Raw genomic sequence first — 23,657 nt, 5'->3', positions numbered from 1 at the left:
ATTGAGGAAATCACACAGGAAAAACAAGAACATGAATCTAATAAAATTATGAATGATCGATTTGTATCTTTCACCTAGTATGCTGAAGATGATTGATATTGGTCACTCCCACTTTCGCTCTCTTGACTTGGCTATGGATCTTCTACAGCCCCTTAAACCTCCTTGGTTCTCTCACTTTAGTAGTAAAGTGGGGAAGAGAATAATGGCTGTAAGGACCCAAAATCTAGTATTTATAATATTATCCTGCACCCAAAACCCTAAACCACAATGGGTTGAGTCAGCATATCCCTAAACTTGAGAGTGGACCGAACCGGTTCATGCAATTTGACTCTCACCCATTTAATCAACCCGAATAATTAATTTAGCCCACAAATCCAACAATCTCCCACTTGGACTACATTAATTATAAGGATGTCTTTTAAATTGGTGTGACCATAGAATCTTATTACATTAACCACTCTTACTAAGATTCAGTTAAAAAACCACTCACATCGAATAACAGCAGAAGATACACCTCAATATACGGCATACAACTTTCTGTTATTACAAACATAAGTAAGTTTCTTAACACGAATCTATGTGGGATACCATCATAGAAACATTGACATATGCTCAAATTATACTGTTGTCATTCCATGTAGGTCCTTAACTGTGATATTAACTTTCACTGTGGCGAATCACCTTTGATCTGTGGTTAATATCTAACTGTGGCATTTCGCCTATAAACTGTGGCAAATATTGCCTATGAACTGTGACAAATACTGTCTTAAAATGTGGCAAACATTACCTTTTGAATTATGGCAAAATATTACTTATAACTAAGACAATTACTGCCTATAAAAACATTCTCAAATGAAATCATAAACCAAATATTTCAAGAAATAACTGTGCATAATGTAAATGATAAAACTTAACCATAATTCATCAAACTGTGCCCCAAAACATACGGGCTAAGGTTCAAAACATAAACAAATACTAAACAAAACCAGAGCTCCCACTAATCAAGCATTTCAAATAACTGTATGTAAAGAAATCCTAACTACTTGATGGGACTAATTTTTACTTGCTCTCAATTGCTGGTAATCAGTCTACCTCACCCTTTCTTGGTATCATCCTACTTATCAGCCCCAGAATTCTTCCTCTTTTCTAACCATTTCTTGAAAATAAAATAGTCCTTCTTCACATGTCTTTTCTTATGGCACCAGAAACACTCTACGTTATTAGTATTCTCTTCATCCTAAGCCTTTTGAGATGTGTCAAGTTCTTGAGAGCTATTAGTCCTATCATATGGCTTGACGTTTCCTCTGTTGGAAAAATTTTTGCTCCTTCTGCTTAGTCCACTAGAAGATCTTTTGTGGAAAGTTGCATGTGCACTCTCAAACCTAGTTTGTTTCAAATTTTCTTCCTCTTGAGTGAAAATGGAAATGAGCTCATTTAGGCTCATCCTTCAGTGCAATGTAGGTAGATTGGATAACCTTATACTGACTAGGGAGGGTATTTAGTGCAATGTGTACAATATATTCTTCATCGATCTGTATTCCAAGATCCTTAAGTTTACCAGCATCAGTAGCTACACCCAAAATGTATTCTCTAACACTCCCACATCCATCATACCTTGTATTCATTAGCTTGGTCATCAATGTGGTTTCCTCAGCTTTCTTGTTGTGTTGAAATCTAGCTTTAATAGCATCCAGGAATTCTTTTGCAGTGTCTTTGATCTCTATGTTCTCACGTATAATTTCAGGAACTGCCATTTTTAAAACCAGTATGCTCTTTCTGTTTGCTTTAGTCCATTTCTTAAACTTGGTCCTTTCAGCACTTCTGCTCGAGTCTGTGAGAGGCTCAGGTTTAGACTCCCTAAGTGCCAAGTCTAAGTCAAGAAGACCTAAATGCAATTCTAATTCCTTCACCCACTTTTGATAGTTGTTACCAGTGAGTATTGGGATGGAAGATACATAACTTGAGGGAATGACCATCTTACTACAGCAGTAACAACAACACAATACATGCTAAATATTAAAATATAAATCATAATATAAAAGCATGTAATACCATCAATATATTTTAAATAAGAGTTACAATTAAAAATGTATCCCTATCCTTTGGGACAGGAATTAGCTGATGCTTTTATATTCTTCTTTTAACTGTGAAAACAACACCAACTTCGGAATTCAATCACCTTTGGGAAAAAGAACTCCAAATTCAATGTCCCTTTTCTGAAATGTGGATGATTATCCTCAAACCTTGATGACATAACCTTTGGAAAAATATCACCTTTACTGTTGGGGAAGATACAATCGAACTGAATGTACCACTTTGGTGGGTTTCACTCAGTTCTATCATATATTTTCCATTAGAGATGTATATCTTTATGTTCAAAACATACATATAAATATGTCACTAGGACAACAATAACCATACAAGAGTCACAACCACAACTACATTCCTATCCTTTGGGCTAAGAATGCACTGGTCCTCTTGTAAATTCATATTTACTGTGAAAAGAACAATAACTTTTGAAAATCCCCTCACCTTTGGGCTTAGGAACCTCTAGGTTACTGTCATTTTCTTAACTTTGGTGACATCACCTTTGGGCAAATGTCACCTACATTGCTACCTTGTGGAAAATCATGAAATAATAAGATGTACCACTTTGGTGGATTCCACCTCATCCTTTCATGGTTTCCTAAAAATTACTTTGCAGCTAAGAATGAACGGAAGCTTACACCCTTTTCCATATTAACATATCTCAATTTAAAAACTTTTCTCAATTTCTTGGTAACCAATAACATATATATTTTTAAAGCATTGATTTATGCCCTCTTGTTTCAATGATTGAAATTAAATACAATATAAAATTTCAAATAAACATGTCATATTAAAAATTAAATCATTAAATGTGGCCCGAAACAAGGAATCCAACACAAAGAACAGATTTCAATTTGGCCTTAAAACGAACCTTTAAATGAAATTTAAAGTAGTTTAAATAAAAACTCAAAAGGAACAAAAACAAACAAGCCTTTTTTTTTTCTCTCTCTCCTCCGGTAGCCTTTTTCTGGCGGTGAGTGTCGGCGCATCCGGAGGTTTCCGGTGACTTGCGGCATACCGTCGCGACCGTCTTCTCATGTTCTATAACTTTCGTGAAGAAAGTTTTTCCGTTCAGGATCTTTAAGTGATGGTAAAATTACGATTTTTATGATTTTCATGATTTTTAATCAAATCAGGTTTTAAGTAATAATCAAAATCCTCATGTACAAGAAAAATTCAATCAATTCTTGTCCCATGTGGTCTGCTCTGATACCACTTGTTAGAACTCCCTATGGGTTTGAGTTTGAAACCCTATTGAGGATACCACACAAGAAAAACAAGAACACAAATCTAATAAAATTATGGATGATCGATTTGTACCTTTCACCTGGTATGCTGAAGATGATTGATGTTGGTCACTTCCACTTTCGCTCTCTTGGCTTGGCTATGGATCTTCTACAGCCCCTTAAACCTCCTTGGTTGTCTCACTTTAGTGGTAAAGTGGGGAAGAGTGAATAATGGTTGTAGGGACAAAAAACTTAGTATTTATAATACTGTCCTGCACTCAAAACCCTAAATCACAATGGGTTGAGCCAGCATATCCCTAAACTTGAGAGTGGACCGAACCGGTTCATGCAATTTGACTCTCATCCATTTAATCAACCTGAATAATTTATTTAGCCCATAAATCCAACAATGAGTTGTCTAGGTTGAAAAATTCATCTTAGAGGGGTATTTTTAAACATGCCTTTGGAATTTCATTCCTTTGACTGTTCTCATTGGGTTACAGCTAATTGACTGCAACCTGGTAACAAAGAAACTTTTTATGCTTAAATATGAGTGAGCATTAAATAGTTGTCATATTTTCTACCATTACAAAGGTGAAAAAGGGTATATTTAAAAATAAAAAGGCCAAGCATTGAATACACACTATATAACCAAGTGACTGTACGAACAATAGATCCAATCTCAAGTGGGCCTTCAAAATTACAGGGTAGTGGGCATTGAACCAATGTTTGGTGTGAATCCATCAAATAAAAGGGTACTGAAAAGGAAGATCATGGTAAAAGGTTTCCATAGTCAGTACACAGAATCCAACAATCATAACCAGCTTACCTCGATCGCCTTTGTGAACGGATCAGATCAGGTTCATCTTGTACGTCCTTGGTTTGATATTCTTGTATGTCACTGATTCGTAAATTTAGAATCCATTAAATGAAGAGAAAGAAAATTAATTCTAGATCTACGGATCAAGAACGTACATTCTTGTACGCGAATCTGTGAACTTGATCCGCTCTCATTGCCTTTGGCTGCGCTCGATTCAAACAACAGGTTAGGTCCAAAAGTAGGGTTTTCTTTTGAATTCGGGGGGCACGTGCGTGCATGTGTGGGAGCAACTGAGACTTCCAATTCCCTTTTGATGTATTTTTCTTACGTCGTCTTAATTTTTTCAAGTTGAGAAAGAAGTCAAAGAACCTTACGCACCCACCACTAATGGATTTTTTTTTTCCTTTGTTATCTGGGTGGAACCACTATAATGGATTGATTCCCACTAATGTGGTCGCGTCGTACGATCTGATCTGTACATGGTAAGATTTGACAGTGGATAGGAGCTTCTCCAATGGAAGAAACACAAAATGCTGTTACTATCCATATCAGTCATTAACATTGATAGTCATACAGGGGCTGATCCACCATTGATTACGACACCATGGGATGGATCAGTTCCTTCACCTTATAAGCTGATTTATGGAGTTGAGTAAACTTAGTCCATACTCCATCCTCAAGCAGAGTGGAGTCCTTAAAAACAAAAAAAAATGGAAAACAGTAACCCACTACTGGTAAGTGGTAAGTGGTAAGTGGTAACTGATCTGATTCAATAAATAGAGAGCGAGTCTTATACACACTCAACTATATCAGCCCTGTCTAAGCATTGCTTCTTAGAGCTGCTGAGATCACCTCTCATGCTCTCACCAATCCAAAATTATATGCCAAAACCCAACCGTAGATTATTGTGGAATCCGAAAGAAAGTGCCAAATACGATCCCAAAACGGAAATTAAGACGAGAAAGACAAAACGTTAACCCGAAGAAACGCAAACTGAAGCAGATAGAAGAGGTTACAAATAATAGAACAGCATCAGAAGAAATAAGAGGAGGAACCCAAATCGAAACCATCCGTAACGGATGGCAAAGTATCAGAAACAGGCGGCATCCTCCCAAAGAGTGGGCTGTGAACCAATTCTCCTGACTCAAAACCAAAGCACGACGATGATGACCCACAACAACTTCCCACCGAGTCAAACCCAGTAGTTCCGGTGATCACTTGCTGTGTATCTGTGAACCCAAAGAAACCTGTTGAAGTTGAATCGGACAAACTCCCCTGGTGACCCATGTGATCATCATAACCTGAAAGAACCGGTACGTCGACGTTGGAGGAGGAACTGAAATAATTATTCGAATTGTCCAAAATCTGAGAGGGTAAGGGAGGGAGGTCCGTGCTATCGTAGAAAGGTTGGGGGTACTGGGAGTACTGATCAACCCCACCCGTACTACCACTGCCGATGAATCCTCCAGCAGTGGTAGTAGCAGCGGAGGCAGCGGTGGAGGAGGAGGAGGAGTCCTGAGCAAAGAAGAGTTGGTGGCTTATGGGGTCATTGTATGGGGGAGGGACGAAGAATGTGGAGAGAAGGCCGTGGTGGTCTTGATGGTGGGCTGCTTCGTCGTCGGGGGAGATGATGGAAGTGATAGAAGAGCCAGGTGGCATGTCAGAGTAGACGAAATTGGTGCGAGCGCGAGAGCCCCGCATGGAGCGGGCGGCTCTATCGTAGGCCAAGGCTGCCTCTTCTGCGGTATCGAAAGTGCCCAACCAATGCCTCTCTTTGGTAGAGGGGTCCCTTATTTCTGCTGCGTATCGGCCCCACGGCCTCCGTCGAACACCCAGAAACCTTCCCGTTGTTTCTTGCTGTTTCTTTTTGCTCTTGGCCGTTTCCTGAAGTAACACTGTATTGGTAGGAGAAGATGACGAAGACGGAGACGGGTTGGTAAAATTCATGTCTTCCTAGAGAGCTAGAGAAAGGAATTGGTTTCAGTGGTTGAGGGTGGTGGTCGGGATTTCTAGAAGTAAAGGAAGGGGAGAGACTGTCGTGTCGTTTTCTCTTCCTATCTATGATGGTTTGAGGGGAGTGAGGGGAGAGTACTGCGTGATAGTTATTCTTCTCTTCCTCGACGCTGCATGTTAGCCGTTTAAATAAGAATGGGGAGTCTCATCCTCAAGCCTCGGCCTGGCCTTGAGACTATAATGAAATAATATACACTCAGGTCTGACCTTTTACATCAGTTACCCTTAGATTTCCAAAAGTACCAGTCGTATCCTTGAATTATTCTTCTTTTTTTTTTTTTTTTTTTTTTATTTATTTTTTAAGGTTCCTTGGCTCTAAGACACTTTCACAGTTTCAGTTGCAATCCCATTTCTCTTCAATCGAGTATATATTATGCTAGCTGATCAAAGAAATACTGTAGGGATAGGGGAGGATTGCATTTACTAACACGTTTTAGGGCTTTAGGTGGGTCCATATCCTATCAAATAATAGCTAGGGATTGAGGCTTTATTCTTCTCTCCCAGGCCACCTGACCACACAGACCAATCACTCAATTAGGATACTTCAATCTACCAGTTTCCACCCTCTTTCAGCTGGTTTCTTGCTATAAATTATCGTTTCTTATTTTAATGGGGCAATTGATTCCTAATTCTAGTCATTAAGAAGAGGATGTTTTAGAACTTATAAGTTCACATTTGACATGGGACATTATTTCCTGTGGAATTCCAACAATTCTTCTCTCCATCTATGCCATCTATTGGGACTTCGATAAAACTTACCCTTCAAAATTAGCCATTAAGAAGGGATGCCCAAATCCTTTTACATCAGACTATTCACTTTGGAATAATTACTTTCATGTGAAATCCTCTCTCTCTCTCAAAATAAGTGACTAGCAATGAGTTTCTACCAATGGGGGAGCTTGGCCGGTGGGTTGAGAGAGAGAAGGTTATAATGGTGGCATGATTAGCAATCTCAATGGCCATGATGATTGAGCGTGTTCTCTCAGATGCCATTGTTCCCCATCATTTTTCTCTTGATCATCCGTTTGATTACTTTAATGTTGTTCCTTTTCTGTTTTGATGAGAGAACTAATTCAATTAATAAACTTAACAATCACGTTACCTATTCTACCATCTCTTAATGTCTTTATTTTGAGAGAGAGAGAGAGAGGAATCTTTTAATTTATTTGGTAACACCCCTCATAAATCATTGAACTCATCAACTGCAGCAAGATCTCTCCACACTCCTTACTAAAGTGGTTCTTATTCAAAACTGATGAATCTTAATTATATACCAGGATTGTAAGCTTAGATTTTGCCCATTATTGATCCAGAGATCATTGTGGACGGTTCCTAGTTGAAGGTGGTGGGGGATCGATCTTGATTAAGTACTCCTTTCAAAATGGGTGTAAAGAGTGTGAGAATGTGGAGGATGGGACCTATCTATCATTAATCATTCCATTTCAATCATGCCACTACCTGTATATACTACCACTGGGTCTAGGCATGCATGAAGATTTGACAAGGTAATTGATTAAGCCATCATGAGATAGATGAGCCCCTGAGGGTGGGCGATCAAGGATCTTTAATTTTCAGCCATATCCTTTAGGAAAGTAAGTTGATTTGTTATCATAAGTCAAGGCTGGCAAGTGTGGGTGCATGATATGGACCATGAACCCACTTCTTGATCAGGATAGGCCTGGCCAGGATTTGTGAACTTGGAATGAACCTGAGAGTCAGTTGGTCATTGCATGCATAATGGTGAGTATATGTATATGGATGTGAGGTCATTCCAACCTGATCCTGATATATAGTTCACAGCTCAGTAGCTAGCTACATATCGCACATTACATTCTTTTCAAATCATATCCCAACTCTCTCTCTCTCTCTCTCTAAACCAACCATTAACACAGACCCTAGTCATAGTAGAAAAAATATCTCAAGTAGTTCACAAATAGGGTTCCCAGGATAATTTATTAATAGTTCCATATCAACCACAGCATGTGTTTTTTTTTTTTTCACTTCCACAGACCTCTCCACTTACGCTTCTCCACTTTGCTATCTTCTATGTTTACTTTCTCCTAAAACATGAACATTGAAAAAAGAATAATATTATTGATTCTTTAGGGATCCCATTAGGGATGTACTACTACTATACTAAACGCTTAGCTACAAAATATGACTATGAAAGATTATCAAACTTTGGTTATTTCACACCACTAAGAATCTTGATTTTTTTTTTCTCCTTATATATTATACTCGATCAACATAGACTAAATATTTTGTGTTATTAAATTTCCATTCCAATCATGACGTTGCGTTCCACCTCCCAATGTGAGAATGAGAGAGACAACCTCCTCTTATCCATTGCAATTGATCATCTTCACAAGCCTTGAGGGAACTTTAATTTGGAGAGAGAGAGAGAGATATGATTTTTTTATTAATTAGGCGTTTCAATTAGATCATGCATGTTACTATCTAATATTACTACTAAATTAAATGGTGATGTACGTTGTTGTATTATAAAGATTATATATAATTACAGAGCCATGTGCATCCAATTTGAGGCCTAATCAATGATAAGTTCCACAAACCATCTCTCAACCTTTTCAAATCCAGAGGTTCCTTTATTTCTGTTCAATCCCACGGAAATAGCTTTTTCTTGAAGCCCTAGCTAGCTCTCCTGATCATAATCGAGAACATTAACATGATCAAAAACATATTTATATATATATAGAAGAAGGGAATGAGTGAAGAAAAGGTTTATTGGGTTGCATGTGAGAGAGGAACACATTAGCCATTGCTTTTTCTTGAAGATACAACTAGTGATCAACTACTAGGGAAGACCTACTTGTTGAGATAAAAATTCAACTGAGTACCCTTGACCAAATGGGGCCATATATGGTCCCATTTATTGTCTTATAAAAATCTTTTTATTTTAAAAATTTTCTATACTTCGGGAAATGGGGTTCTACTGTACATGTATGATACTAGCTATAATGAGTACTTATTCCATATTATTGTCTTATAAAAATCTTTTTATTTTTAAAATTTTCTATACTTTGGGAAATGGGGTTCTACTGTACATGTATGACACTAGCCATAATGGGTAGGTTTAGGTCTCAAATAACCTTGAATGGGTTGCTTAGTTTAATTGTTATTGAAACCAACGATAGCTCTCTGTGATTTAATTAAAAAAAATTTCTCCCGCTATATATAGTTCAATTTGTTATCTTGCAGTGAATTAAACGAAAGCCTAGAAAAATCTTCTTATATAAACAAACAAATAGGTTATTAAGAAAGCAATTCAGGTCGATCAGTAATTCATGAGAAAAATAACTTAGATAAGAAAAAGTGCACATTTAGGCTGTTTGGTATACATTTTCAGAATAAATTTTAGGTCTAGTATGTATTCTAAAACCTAATTTAAAGCTAGACAAGTGTTTTATATTTTATTTTTTGGATGTGTGTGTGGTAATGGACACCAAGTTAGAGATGAAAAGGATTACAAGTGAAAGCTTTGTTGGGATTTGAATTAAGAGACTATTAGAACGGCCCTTTTGGCAAAGCTTTGTATGTGGAAGTGTGGGTGTGGGTGTGCGTGCATGTGTGACTATTTGTGACTTTTGTCTTCATTGATGGCTATCAATTTGGGTTTGTCTAATTCTTTACTTTTAGTCAATGATTCTCATGAGGGTGGGTCCCATTTGCCAACCTTGCTTAACCTAAGGCTATTTACACGAGAGAGAGAGAGAGAGAGAGAGAGAGAGAGAGAGAGAGGACAGATTAGGGGTCAAAAGACATTCCTACGTTTTGGAAGATGGTTAACTAGAACCAAGAAGAGATTTACACCCAAAAAACTGATAAGAAATAGGAGAACTTTCGAAGGCAAAGCTCAATCTTTTGAAGCCCTTTGCAGATTAGTAAATGAGTATTTAAGGTTTCGTGCATGAGAATTGGGATTTTGATACGAAATTGGCAGGGTTCTATTCTCCTTTTATTATTATGGGAAAAACAACCCTATCCTACTAGCACACAAAACGTTCAAAGATAAGATGTATAAAAGACTACTTTGCTGTCCCATGCGCTGATCCAACAGGAGAGGGTTCTTTTGCTCTATTCTATTATTATTATTATTATTATTATTATTATTATCGTGTTCCACAAAAATAAAAAATAAAAAATCATTATTATTACAGGTCATGCTAAGTGTAACCATGCACTATTTACATGGAGCTATAATCAAATAACTCAGATTGATGGTTGTCTTGATTGGGATGTGATTCTGCTCTTCTGGCAAAACATTTGATTCAAAATTCTTCCAATAGGTGGTATTTTGGATAAGTATACGTTAACCTAATGTCAGCATAACAAAATAATTTTTCTATTATAGTTATTTGGCTTTTCTATGCCATGTAGGTAGTGAATGCTCCATGAAACCAGCTAATGATTACACACAGATTAACCCTATAATTATTATTAATTTGTGGGGCTTGATTATGACAAAAAAATGCAAAATGCAAAATGCAAAGGTGTCCATTGAGTACACGTATAGTCACATTGGGAAGGCATATTTGGGGAAAACCCCAAACCCTAAGAACATGAACCTAGGTTCACTTGTGTGATGACTTCAAACATCAAAATGCCCCCTTTTTTTTTTCTTCCATGTGCCAAGCAAATGGGGCACAATCTTTATAAAATCTCATTTTGATATGTGAGGACAAACTATGAAAGGCCATAGCGTGTAGAAACAATTCCATTCAATCTATAATTGCCAATAAATTATTGTAGTGATCATGAAAAGGGAGAAGAAAGAGACAATTAGCCTTTTGGATCCCCAAGCATGCATGAGCATGACTGCCTGTTTCTAAAAGTTGGCCAACAGGCAACTCAACAAGTGATGAAAGATAAGGTTGTGTCTGCCCTTCATTTATATCTCATTCAAAGAGGAGAAAGATAAAAAGAAATATGTTGGAGAAGGAGAGAGAGAGGAACCCTAAAGAGCCCCGACAAGCTAAGCTCAGATCATAATGAAGAGTGAAGGAGTACTGGTCATCTGGTGATTTCACCACCGTGATTAATGAAAAAAGGATTAGTTCTTTAAAATTTTCTTGCGACCACGACGACGACAAGGATTGAATGGCAAAAGCAATGGCACAGTAGTTCCAATCAATGTTGCTTACATTATACATCTCTCCCCATATCTTTGATGGTATTAGGGAGGGGAGGGCCCAAAACGAAGCAGAAAAGATGGGAAAACACAGCACGTATGTGGAAAGCGCTGCTTTGGGAATTGGGATGTAAAAAGATGACACACAACAGAATCAAACCATGACATGGAGAGAGGAGAATTGAAGAATAGAGGTGAGAGTATTGACTTCCCACTTCCTATTCCAGTCCTCAGTTCCCATTATCCCGTTGAAAAGGAACAGAAGAAATTAAGATAGACTGACTACTAACTCGTAGGTAAGGTAGAGGTGACACCACTTACAGCAGTGGAAGTGGGGGTTTAGTGGAGTGTTCCACACAACACACACAGGACAGTCAAAATATCGAGTCCAAACTCCAAATTAAAGTCCCACCACTGCGGCACGACCGAAGTTGCCTAACGGCACCTTTTCGTAGCATACTTTATGGTTACAATTTTCACGACTCTTTTGACCTTCTTACAATAGAGGAGTCAGTCTTACACACACGATCGAGGAAGAAGAGGAGGTTAATTGCCAGTGTTGTCATCTGGCTAGTCTTTGTCTTGTTGACTGAAGAGATACCATGGCTCCATATAATAATAATAATAATAAGGGAATGCTCCACATAATCCATAAAAATTAAAGATAAGATGATGATGATTAAGATTATAAAAAGAGTTGAGGGAAGGGTGGAAAAATGGGAACTCCTGAGGTGTAAGTTATCTTTTCAACGGTCATTGTCTGCCTTTCCCTTAGCGACCTTTTGACACACCTTTAACCAAACCCCTCGTCTTTTCCCGCGATTTGAGTTTTTGCTTCCACTTAATCCCCTTAATTACGACGACGAGGAGGACGACAACCAAGAGGAGAATGAGTCGTCAGTTGTCCCCCCATCCCCTGTTACGCGGGTAGAAATCGTCTGAAATTCTCAACTTGTACAATTTCATACAATTCCACCCTAAACGGCTGACACGTGTAAATATTCCATATCTACGATTCAGATTGTATTATGGTTGATTAACATTGTATTATGGTTGATTAATATGAACCGTAGAATATTTACACGTGTCAGCCGTTTAGGGTGGAATTGTATGGAATTTAAGTTGGAATTAAAGGTCAAATCCAATAATCCATATCGATTTCGATTCAAACCAAATCTGAATCTATCCGAGTTGACCCTAAAAACCTTGGAATCGGTTGCAATGAAACAAACGGTTTTAAGATTGATCACAATCGATTCTGATTTCTTGAACCTTCAACCAATTTCACCAATCTGACTCTGATTTTTTAAACCTTGTTGCCTTGCCTTGCCTCGCCTGGCCTGAATCTGGTTGTTTAGAATGTCAAACCTGAAGAAGCCACTGCCTCTGCCCACCCATTCCTCTATACTATTATGTAACTGTCAAAATACATTTGGCTCTAGAGCTCATTTGGGAGACGGAGAACGCAGAGGAGGAAAATTTGCTTTCGATATATCGGATACATATGAATCGTATCAGACTGAATTGGATGGTTTTCCCTCGATTTCTGATACAAAAATAATAATAATAAATAAATAAATAATTGTTTTTTTAAACAGATTTATTCCCATCATATCTGTTCCACATCGTTGCAGAATTCGGTAGATCAAACCGAATTCCATCTTGTACATGTCAAATCCTCTTGGCTTTTGCAGCCTGGGAACACCGGCTAGTTCATATTTCTGTGTGGAATTACCAGTTCTGACCCCAAATCATTTCACATTTGCCTTTCCACAAAGCCATCAAGAGCTCATTTGGGAGACGGAGAACGCAGAGGAGACTTGCTTTTGGCATATCTGATAAATATCGTATCAGATAAACACCTTGGACAGAGGAGGGTATGTTAATTACATTTTTTTTTTCTTTGCCACCAACACCTTGGAGATGAAACTCTCCCGCCTCCATTCAAGGTACTCAAGGTCTCATACTCTTCAAGTCATGGCCATTTGGATATTGGTTACATAACAAACTCCAAGACCTAATCACCTAGGCTATGTTTGGTATGCATTCCCATCCTGAGAATGCATGTTGTCATTCTCCAACCTCAGAATGCATTCTCAGAGGAAAATTAGAATATTGTTTGGATGTATTTTGGCAAAATTACATTCTAGATTTTAGAATTTTTTCAGACATTTCATCAAAGAATTCATAGGCAGGATCTATTTGTCAGGTATATAATGAGGATGAAAGACGATGCATTCCTAAATGGCCAAGGTGAGATATAGAGTAATCTTAACTTCTGTCGATCGGGATTGGTTTGATTCATCATTCTCCTTTTGAAACTTCTAAATTCAAAAAAAAAAAAAAATGTCGAATCAGTCTTGTTTGAAGGTTAAGGCTTAGTAACAGTAGACATAGCTAAAAACCCCAATTTAGAATTCTCAAATATTCGACCATGGCACCTTCTGTTTTTCATTCCTTCTACCCCTGCCAATATACCACACGAACACACAAACAATGAACACACTATATCTTCTTGGAAATATATGTGAACCCATGAATAAAATCAAGGCCACATGGCTCTCAGGAAGTGAAAACAAAGACCTCGTCCTATAAGATACGCCCCCACGTTCTAACGAGCACCTCTACTAACATCTACTAACCATGTAGGGCTCTGAAATACGCCCCGACGTTCTAACGAGCCAATCTCAGACACTGGCTGATTTCTCTATTTCTGTAACCAATCTTAATCCTAGCCAAGATGAAAGATGAGGTGTGCCACCAGGAGTACAAGAATAGAAATGAAAAATCAAACCGCCCTTCAAGAAATATTCTGTAGCAAGAAATCCGTGAGAGATACGGGTTGAAATCGTCTGCAATTCCGATCTCGTACAATTCCGTGTAATACCACCTTCAGGCGGTGAAAATACTGTTCAACGAAAAGTTGAACATTTCCCCACTCTTGAGTCCCTCTGCAGAAAACCTCACCATTTAATTCCCTGTTGGTTTGCAGTTTCTCCACCCCACCTCCTACAAAGTGGGTAGGACTTCCCAGGAAAGATGAGGGAATAGTTGCCACTAGCCATTCCAATCCCCTCTCTCTCTCATCCACCACGTTAGACAAGGCCATGGGAAGCTGACAACATTGAAGCTTTGAAATCATCCTCAGATGCCAGGAAATCAACCTGGTAGTTTCTTCTAGCAACAGCAGAATCAACTTGAGGACAACTGCGTTAGCAGCTGATTTTAGCTTGGGCGAATGAACACATTGCTCCCTAGAGGTATCGTGAGCCTCTGTCTACTCATGGAACTTCCGCATCATAGAACCCCCCCCCCCCCCCCCCCACCCACACCCACACCCACACCCAAACACAAAATCCACAGTCGTTAAAAAAACAATAACGAAAAAGCATAATCAACTTAAAATTTCTGATTAATTTCTGATTGGGGGACAGAGATGGTTTGTAAATTGTTTTTCTCTACCCTCCCTCATAAACCCTTTCGCCTTATGGCCTCTCATCATAACACCACCACAGGTCCACAGCCACAATAACCATCTCAGCAACTGTTGCTGCTGATGTAGTTGCAACTCATCCTATCTTTTATCCGGTCTTTCAAAGATCCTCTTCAAGAGGTAGCTGCTCGGCTCCTTCAATCTAAACAAGCAGACCTTTGCTCACCATCTCAAAGATGATGGGGGAAAATTGAACGGAAAAAAATGATTTCCCAAAACCAAAATCAGGAAATAGAAAATTGGGCCAAGGCTAGGATTCCAGAGCTTCTCTGCCCTTGGGCCCTTTCCCGTTTCTCCTCTCCCTAATCCCTCTGCCCTACCCTCTCTCTTTCTCCTCTCCCTCTGTTCCAAGGTTTCCACAAAGATGCAATGATCCTTTCCTTCCCTATTATGTCCACCCCAACATTACATGTGAGACCCACCACTCACTTTCCACTACCCATACAGACCTGAAAATCAGCCTGGCCATTCCATCCATCTCATTTTTCTTGAACAAAAACACCTCATATCTACCATATAGGGATGCTCCCATCTTGAACTTCTTAAATCACATAATGCTTATAATTCTCGATTTTCCAAAAACCAGATTGTGTGCCTCATTAGAAAAATTGGTCTAGCGTAGATTAGCCCTCGAAATAATCAACAAAACAAAATTTCAGAAGAGAGTGGGTCCTCAGATCCAGGACTGGAATATAGGGACAGATAAAAATAATATTTATCCAACCCTAAAGAGTCCACCAGGAGAGGAAACTCCTCCCCAGCCATTCGAAATCTTACCCAAAACTGTATTAACGTATAAAGCCACCTCAGATCATGATTTGGACTGGAACCTACAATCAAGGATGATTGGAACAATATTTGCACGGATTTGGTTGAATAATCTAGCAGCTTGCATAAGTTTGGGAATATGGTACAACAGTGAAGCAGACCTTGACCCACAAATTTGACATCAAATGCTACCCCTAGACCCATCAGATAACTACGCAAAAACTTCACAGATTTTTCAACAGATTTATATAACCACTTCAGGTCACCCAAAAAGAAGACATCACAGGGCAGCTTATCCTCTCCATCTAACTCAATTTACAAAAACAGTGGATTAACATAAAGCTAGAGATAAAATGCTCAGGATCCATACAAACATCATGGATAAGCCAAAAAGACAGAAGGGCAACCGGAATGGGTTAATGACAGTTGATTTGATTAAAGGTAGAGTACCATCAATGCAATTAGGCCAACATCTCCCAACCATCAATTCCAAACCAGGCACAAAGCCTCCAGCTCCAAGCACCATATCGAGGCGCCTTAAAGGCGAGGAAAGCCGGTCATACAAAGTAAAAAAAAAAAAACATATCAAAAGATTTGCTTAGCCAAAGAAAAAGCAAAATTGGGTATGACAGCACACAAAAATACAAGATGAGCCCTGAAAAGGAAAAAAAAAATCAACTCTGTATTTTAACTATCCCAATGATCTATACAGTTCCACAACCTAAACAGGATGTTCCAAGTCCTAAACTGGTTCAGGAGAGGGGGGGGGGGAAGAGGTCGATCCAGACCTCAAATTAAAGCAGTTGGCTAGATCTACATGCATAAATCAATTGAAAGAGAATCACTTGAGAGTTGTAACTGACATGTGAATTAACATATTGACAAAATTCCAGAGCAACACAACTAAATATCAAACAAACACATTTTTCCTCTCCCCTATATAGAGGGAGAAGAAATATATAACATAAACTAGCACCAATTTATTGATGAACATATCCAAACAAATCCAAATCAAGCCTGTTGAGAAAATTGGCAGTATTATTCATCAGAAAAAGGCATGTATTGGGGGTGTAGGTAGAAAAGAAAAGAGGAACTAAGTTGAAAGGTAGAAAATGAGAACATTTTAATCAGAAAAAAAAAAAAAAAAAACTCAGGACCATTAACACAACAAACTTCACCCACGTTTGTAGTGGCTTCACCACCCTGAAATTATGAATGCACTTCACAGTAGGATTTTTACTTAGATAGACAACACTAACCACCATTTGGCTAAGCCAATAATTATCTATATAGTACAACATTTTCTAAATGCTCAGAAAATACTCATCTCGTACATTTGGATATATTACTTGGCTAGGCAACAATAACCATCATTTGGTTAAGCTAATAATTATCCACATAATACAACATTTTCTAAATGTTCAGAAGAATACGCGCACGTCTATCCATCTTCATAGAAGGGAGAAATGTGAAGCGGTACATATAAGAAATGATTAGATGACACAGTGGTAACTAGCCTAACAAGGCCACTCAAATGTCCCTTTCCCTGGGTGGCTTCTGTGGTTCACTTGAGCAAGACACTCATCAACGCTTCCACCAGGCCTCAACTCTTAAGGAGAACATTTGAGGATAACAAAAGCCCCTTGAACACCCCCCTCAAGCCTTGTAAGAGTTTACGCATAAGAGGACCTACTCCTTCCCCAACATAACAAACAACAATAGTTCCCAACTCCGAAAAGAGCGAGGAACTTAACAACCAAACTAATAACCTAAATTTAATTGCAACTTGTTGACTGTAATGAAGCTATCCAGGAGAATCCAACACCAATTTGAGCGCCAGTCTAGCCATGTCTAGTGCATAAAAAATTAACTGCAATCAAAATGTCCATGATATTACAGGCATGCAACCATTAGCATCCTTTTGTCTGAGCCAGTACTATGCTATTTCTGAACATTTGAACAGCGTAGGATGCCTAAAATTACAAATAGCTAGTGCCAAAACTTAACTGCAAACTAAGAGATTTATAAGGCCTACTGAGAAACAAGTGACACCCCCAAACTAGGTTCAGCATCCTGATTTGATCTTTTAAAGCACTTTGAAGTAAATTTTAAATACTTATCTGAATAGAACAAAATAATAAATAGAAGAGCTAATGAAGGAGCCAAAAAAGACCAGATAATCGACAAAATATATTTAATTGCACTTTCAAGAGGAATCTAATTTCAGCGCACCAAGCAAAATTAAGAGGCACAAAGTGTTGATAGTAATGCCACAATTGCTTTAGGAACAAAATCCTATAGTAGAACCAAAATCAAAATCTGAGCATTTTTTCCATCCCGAACCTTGAAACTAACCCATACGATCTCAACTAGCACGTAACTGAGGAAGGAAAAGCAGAACACCACTCAATCCCCCTTTTTCCTGAATGAGCATCCTTCCGTGAGCCTAGCTCGTCCACCCGTCGGTTGGCACAAGACCGTCTGGCAGTTCCCACAAACCACAACGGTTTGCGAGTGACTAAAAACGGTAGTTCTGCGATTCACGATTGTTCATAAATACAGGATCGAAGCACAAATTCAACAAATAGAATTGATTTGCAAAACAATAATCCACATCCAATAAAAAAGGAAAGAATAAGAAGAAGACTCAAAGGACTCACATGTTAAAGCATCCTTGACATTTCACGTCCTTCAAGATATTAAAAAAAAAAAAAAGATTTATCAGCTAAATTTGTAATCGAAGGCGATCTACCATGAATCACAGATTCAAACGACCAAAAAAAAAAAAAAAAGGATTCAACTAGAACAACGTGTACACACCATGAAGAAGGAATTTGGAGACTGCACCAAACGCTTAAGTTTGTGCCTCCTCTTTTCAAGCTCGGCTGGAGGGTTGAGCAAATCAATGTCGTTGGGGAGAACCTGGCAGCGCAAAAATTCACCATGAGAGATGGAAAATACAAACATACAGACACACATATCTTAGATAGATGTTACATGATCCTAAATTTGCAACCATAAATTATGGAACGATGGGGACAGATCCAGAACCAAAAAATGTGAAGAGAACATCACAGATCTAAAGAAGAAAGCAAATACAGGAAGCGAAGACCACACTAACCATGTTCGCAGAACACTGGCTGACCTCTGGAAACCCTAGAAACCTCTGACAACCACTCTTGCGAGCAACAGCGCCGAAGGTAGATGAGAAACGAGTGAAATTTGGGATAAGTAGATATATATAGGGGAGGATCAGGGTTTTAACTCATCGGTATTCGAGTCGCTTAGTGCCGATTCCTGATTAAATCAGTCAGAAGAACCGGACGTTTACCGGACCGAATCGATGTGAACAGGCCAATTCCCGATACCATTCAACCCTTTTTAAAACCCTCGGAGACGATAGAATAATGTGAACCGGCGACCGATGGATTAGAATATACATCTTATCCTCCCGTTTCTCTTCATCCTTGATTTCACACACTGGCTTTTTTATGTTTGATACACACTATAGCGCCCTTTTTTTTTTTGGTAGAATACACAATATAGCTTTCCACTTCATGAAGTTTTCACCATCCAATCGAGACCTAAATCGACGCCAAGGGGCGGCTGTGACTAGGGGTGTCAATCCATTGGGCTGGGTCGATCTTGATTGGGCCTAGTCGGGCTTGATGGGCCTAAAACCTTACACCATGATCTACCTCTTTAAGGAATAAGTCAATCTCGGTTGGTTTTTGTGTCGGGCTCAATCGGTTTTCGGGCTTTAATTGGATTATAATCGGACCTTAAATGGGGTAATATACCAAAAAATCCTAAAACGGGCCTTAGACGATTTGTAATTGTCTCGGATTTAAGAAGTTTTAATATATTTTAATACATGATCAACAATTTCGAAAAACTGATATTACATAAAAAAAAAAAAGCTGATAAAATCAAATTACTTATCTATAAATAAAATAAAAAAAATATATATTTATACATATAAATGATCGGGCTAATGTGTCGGGCCATGTTGGGCTTGTAAACAAGGCGAGCTGTTCTGATTCTTGTCAGTCTTACCCCTTGCACCACGTACTATCTGTTTATAAACAGGCCAAGCCTGAACTCGACATGTTTAATAATCGGTGCATATTGGGCCGGTTTAACTGATGCAGGCTTGGGATTTTGGGATTGACACCCCTAGCTGTGGCAATAATCAATCTGTTGGAACCTACATATTTTTGCCAACCCAACTCCAACAATTTATCTCTTAACACTTCTCCTCTATGACTTGTTTCCTCCGATGGTAGCCGTCGTAATTCAGTCCATTCCTCTCTCAGTATCCGTTCATAAGGATTTCACAATTTGTCGTGTAACCAAGTATAGAAAACTGAGTGTATCTAAGGCCTAACGTATTGACATACAATTTCTGTTGAAGAGCAGGTATCAGGTCGGTGGATCAACTCCAATCACATAGATGTGTGAGTATATATGCTTTTTGGCCTAAATTTTTAAGTGTCAAGTATTTTCCTCAATCTTCAATTTTTTATCCAAGAGTTCGTGTGTAAAATAGGTTATTAGATTTGGAACATTGTGGCTGCTATTCTTCATACTTTACAAGAGATTGTGATCCTTAAAATTGGTATTGGTTGAAATGCTCATTTCTGACATGACCTTGGGTTCCTTCTTTTTCCTTCCATCTCATTTCTATTGAGTGCGGTGGTTTCGATCCCATCTTTCGGGTCGGTGATTTTATATTTGATAATTGTTGGAATATTGATTTGTCATCTATTGAGTGTGGTGGTTCCTATCTCCATGACAGAAGAGTGGTGGTAGTGTTTTTTTTTTTCTATTTTTAGTAAAATTGATGTATTAGAAAAGAAAAAAAGGAAATATTACAAAACAAGGCAGCCCTTAAAAACCTTAAAAACAAAGGGAAAGACGCTCGTGAACAAGGCAAGACATGCCCTGCCGACTGAAAAGAAAGGCAGTTTGAAAATAAAATAAAAATTACGTCCGAAAATAAGTAACTAAATCAATATCCTTTTCAATAAGAACTTGAAGCTCATCAGGGAACTGGTTAGGCCGCCAAATAGGTTCTGACAACGATGTTGGAGACGAGGCCATAAAATATGCAAGCTGATTTTATCTGAATAGGACACTTTTTTACCATTCAATTGGCAATAAAAAATTTCCTTTCTTCACGTCTATCTAATGAGAGGGCCATATTAGACAACATCTTTGTGCCCTTTGTCTCCCAATTGGTGGAAATTTCTTTGAAAAATTCGCATGCATCTCAAATTTTCTTTTGGAGAATCCTTCTTAATGGTATTCCGGTGAAGGATTTGCTATGGAAATAGATGGATATTGATACATCTTGTACTTTCTATGTTGATACTCTAGAATCCATATGACATTTATATTTTTTTCCTATGATTTCTTTCTTCGTGTGTGAGCTACAGGTCTTTTGGTGTTGAGGGCAAATTGCATCTTTGGTAACTCTGTTATATCTTTTGAACCCTCTCTTTATCCCAATCTGATCTTCAGTGGTGCTATTACTATTTACTTTACTTGGTCTCATCGAAATCAAGTTGTTATTAATCATATTGTAACTAACCACTTGAATGTGCTACAAAATTTGAATAGTTGGATTTCTATTCAACACCTTTACCATGCATCTTTCGTTGACAATTCTGTTTTGTCTAACATAGATAGTTCAACCCCTGTTTTAGGAAGACAACCAGTTCTGTCCATTTCGAACTACTCCATTTTGGTTTGTTCTGATGCGACTAACCATTTTTTGACCAACTCGTGTTAGGCTTTTGGTATTTTATTCCGAGGACATTTTATTTTAATTGAAATAGGCTCTATGATGAAAGGAAAAAAGTTGGAAACTGAGGCAAAATGTATCCTTTAAGGTCTTACAAAAGCCTCTCACATGGTATTGAGGATTTTTGAAGTTTGGATTTCCTTTCAGGAGCTGCTCCAGCTTATCCCAGCACCAAATCAGGGTGTGCGGCCTTAGCATTCTCTCCCTATATTTTTGTGTGTATCATTCACAAATTAGGAATGTTGCCCTTTGTGTAGTTTTGTGATACTCATCTTAATCAGGGTGAAAGAATTCTTTGATCTTTTGGATCAAATCTATTCGAACTAGCTTAAGCATTCGAGAGGCTGGCCGAATCCACGTCCTATGTTCGGGCGGGAGCCGCACACATAGGAGGTAAAGACACTAATTTGTTGAGATCAAACAAGTTTCATTCCTTTCAATGAAAAAACGTTCATTTTCATCCCCACCTTGTACCAATCATTCAACAATGATTAAATAAACCAACCATTGGATGAGTTGTGAGTCTTGTGGATTAGTTTCATGTTGAATTGGAAATTCCATCTCAACCATATGATCCACCGTATTCAAGGTTTAAACTTTGTATTGCAGATTTTCTCTCAAAGTTGCCACACTTGAATTTTCTACTAATTTTCATACATATAGTAAAAATCAATTCAACTAAATTCGTTTTCAAATGAGGAAAAACAAACTACGCCTTTAGTTTGTTTCCATAAACTTATTTTGTATTTGTTCAATTCTAGTATTATACCTAAACAGGATCTTAAATATTTCGCTGGCCTGGACACCTTTGATTAACAAAAAAAAGGATCTTAAATATTTCTTTACTAATTTTATCATTCTAAGCTACTTTATATGGATCCATAGGAATGACATCATTTTTAGAAAAGATAAACCAAGCACTCACAAAATCTTAAACCCTGCTCTGGAATGGATAAACAACACTAGTTAATCTTGTCTACACTGGACTACAAAACATACCCATAAGCTATCACAAACCTGTAACTTATCCTACCAATCTTCCAATACAGTCATCGAATGCTTGCATATCCAATAATGGTATGTGCAATGATTATTGACACACTCAAAAGCACTACCGGTTGGGCGGTGGTATTTAAGACAAGGGGGAAAAATGCAGTTACTAATAACTGACTATTTAATGGCAAGAAATCATATTGAAGGATGCGACATGGCTCTTTTGCTTGGAGCAAAGCACACACAAAGGAGATGATGGATTCTGAAGGAAATCTAGACTAACTCGGAGGTGGTCCAAAAACTTTCTTTGACCTAGACAATTTTTGTTGGCCGATGAGTGTGGCACCTATCTTTTTGTCTGCACATAAGTCCTTGCAACATAATCTATAGATGCAAACCAAAATCGAGTCATGTGCTCCATTTTGTATACATAGCTAGGGAAATCATCACAGGCAGTACAGCTACCACTGCAAGCCCTTATTCTAATTGTGTAAACATTTTATAATTTTTAGTTATTAAAAAAAAAGAAAAAAAAAAAGCCTTTAGTTGGTGTCGGTTAAATGGTTCTTTTTGTATCATTTCACCATATTTAAAGCCATGTTTGTGGTCACACACGAAACTATTGGTATCTTTTTTTGCCACTTCCAAAGTATTTTTTGATAACACTTCTATATTCCTATTGACAATTATATTGAACTCAAATTTTTTGAATGCTAAATGATGATTTGGACAACATGTCGATGTAAATTCATAACTATATAATTTGCTACATGGCATATAAGTTGACCATGAAGACAAACCTCCCTCCAAATGAATGTGTAACGGAGAATTTCCATATTAAATAATGTCTAATGTTGAAGTGCCACCCTTGGCTTGGTAGTAAGTTCTTCCTTATTGATAGTAGAGACCCTTGGGTTTGCTTTGCAGGGGTTATGGGGTGGGTGAATTATCACTATAGCAAAAAATAAATATGGGAAAACGCAAGCCCTTTCTTTCCTTCAAGCTTTATCATAAATTGATCAACAGCTCCTTTAGAGCATTAAAATATGCCTAACTTGTCTTGTCTGCTTTTGGATGTTTTGATCAGCATCTTTACGGATCAAATGGGTTTGAGCAGGTTGACTCATTTCCAGTAAAATCCTAGAGCAGGCCAGAGGAAGATGCTAGTTTCAGGTCAAAGTCCATGAGCAACTACCCCAAGGGGGAAAGCTCAGTTGGCAAAGAGCAACACCTCACAACTATGAGATCACAAGTTCAACTCTCCTTGGGGCCTACCAGAATCGCAGTGAAGTAAAGAAACC

At 38.2% G+C, this 23,657-nt stretch overlaps 2 protein-coding genes across 2 annotated transcripts; both read right to left on the bottom strand.

Moving 5' to 3' along the window:
• Nucleotides 1-4,897: 4,897 nt before the first annotated feature.
• On the bottom strand, nt 4,898-6,281 carry LOC122078331 (ethylene-responsive transcription factor LEP-like). The gene has a single exon (XM_042644270.1). It carries the CDS (start codon nt 6,079-6,081, stop codon nt 5,167-5,169), a length of 915 nt encoding a protein of 304 aa, XP_042500204.1. The 5' UTR covers nt 6,082-6,281; the 3' UTR covers nt 4,898-5,166.
• Nucleotides 6,282-17,727: 11,446 nt separating this feature from the next.
• On the bottom strand, nt 17,728-18,837 carry LOC122078260 (40S ribosomal protein S27-2). Its single transcript, XM_042644165.1, has 4 exons — nt 18,679-18,837; nt 18,378-18,479; nt 18,218-18,246; nt 17,728-18,090 (listed from the first exon to the last, which is right to left on the bottom strand). Exons 1-4 carry the CDS (start codon nt 18,679-18,681, stop codon nt 17,964-17,966), a joined length of 261 nt encoding a protein of 86 aa, XP_042500099.1. The 5' UTR covers nt 18,682-18,837; the 3' UTR covers nt 17,728-17,963.
• Between the last annotated feature and the right edge of the window lie 4,820 nt (nt 18,838-23,657).

Source organism: Macadamia integrifolia, chromosome 5 (genome assembly GCF_013358625.1).
Source record: "Macadamia integrifolia cultivar HAES 741 chromosome 5, SCU_Mint_v3, whole genome shotgun sequence".
Taxonomy (NCBI): domain Eukaryota; kingdom Viridiplantae; phylum Streptophyta; class Magnoliopsida; order Proteales; family Proteaceae; genus Macadamia; species Macadamia integrifolia.
Note: the sequence above shows the minus strand (reverse complement) of the source record. Positions and strands in the feature narration are given on the sequence as shown.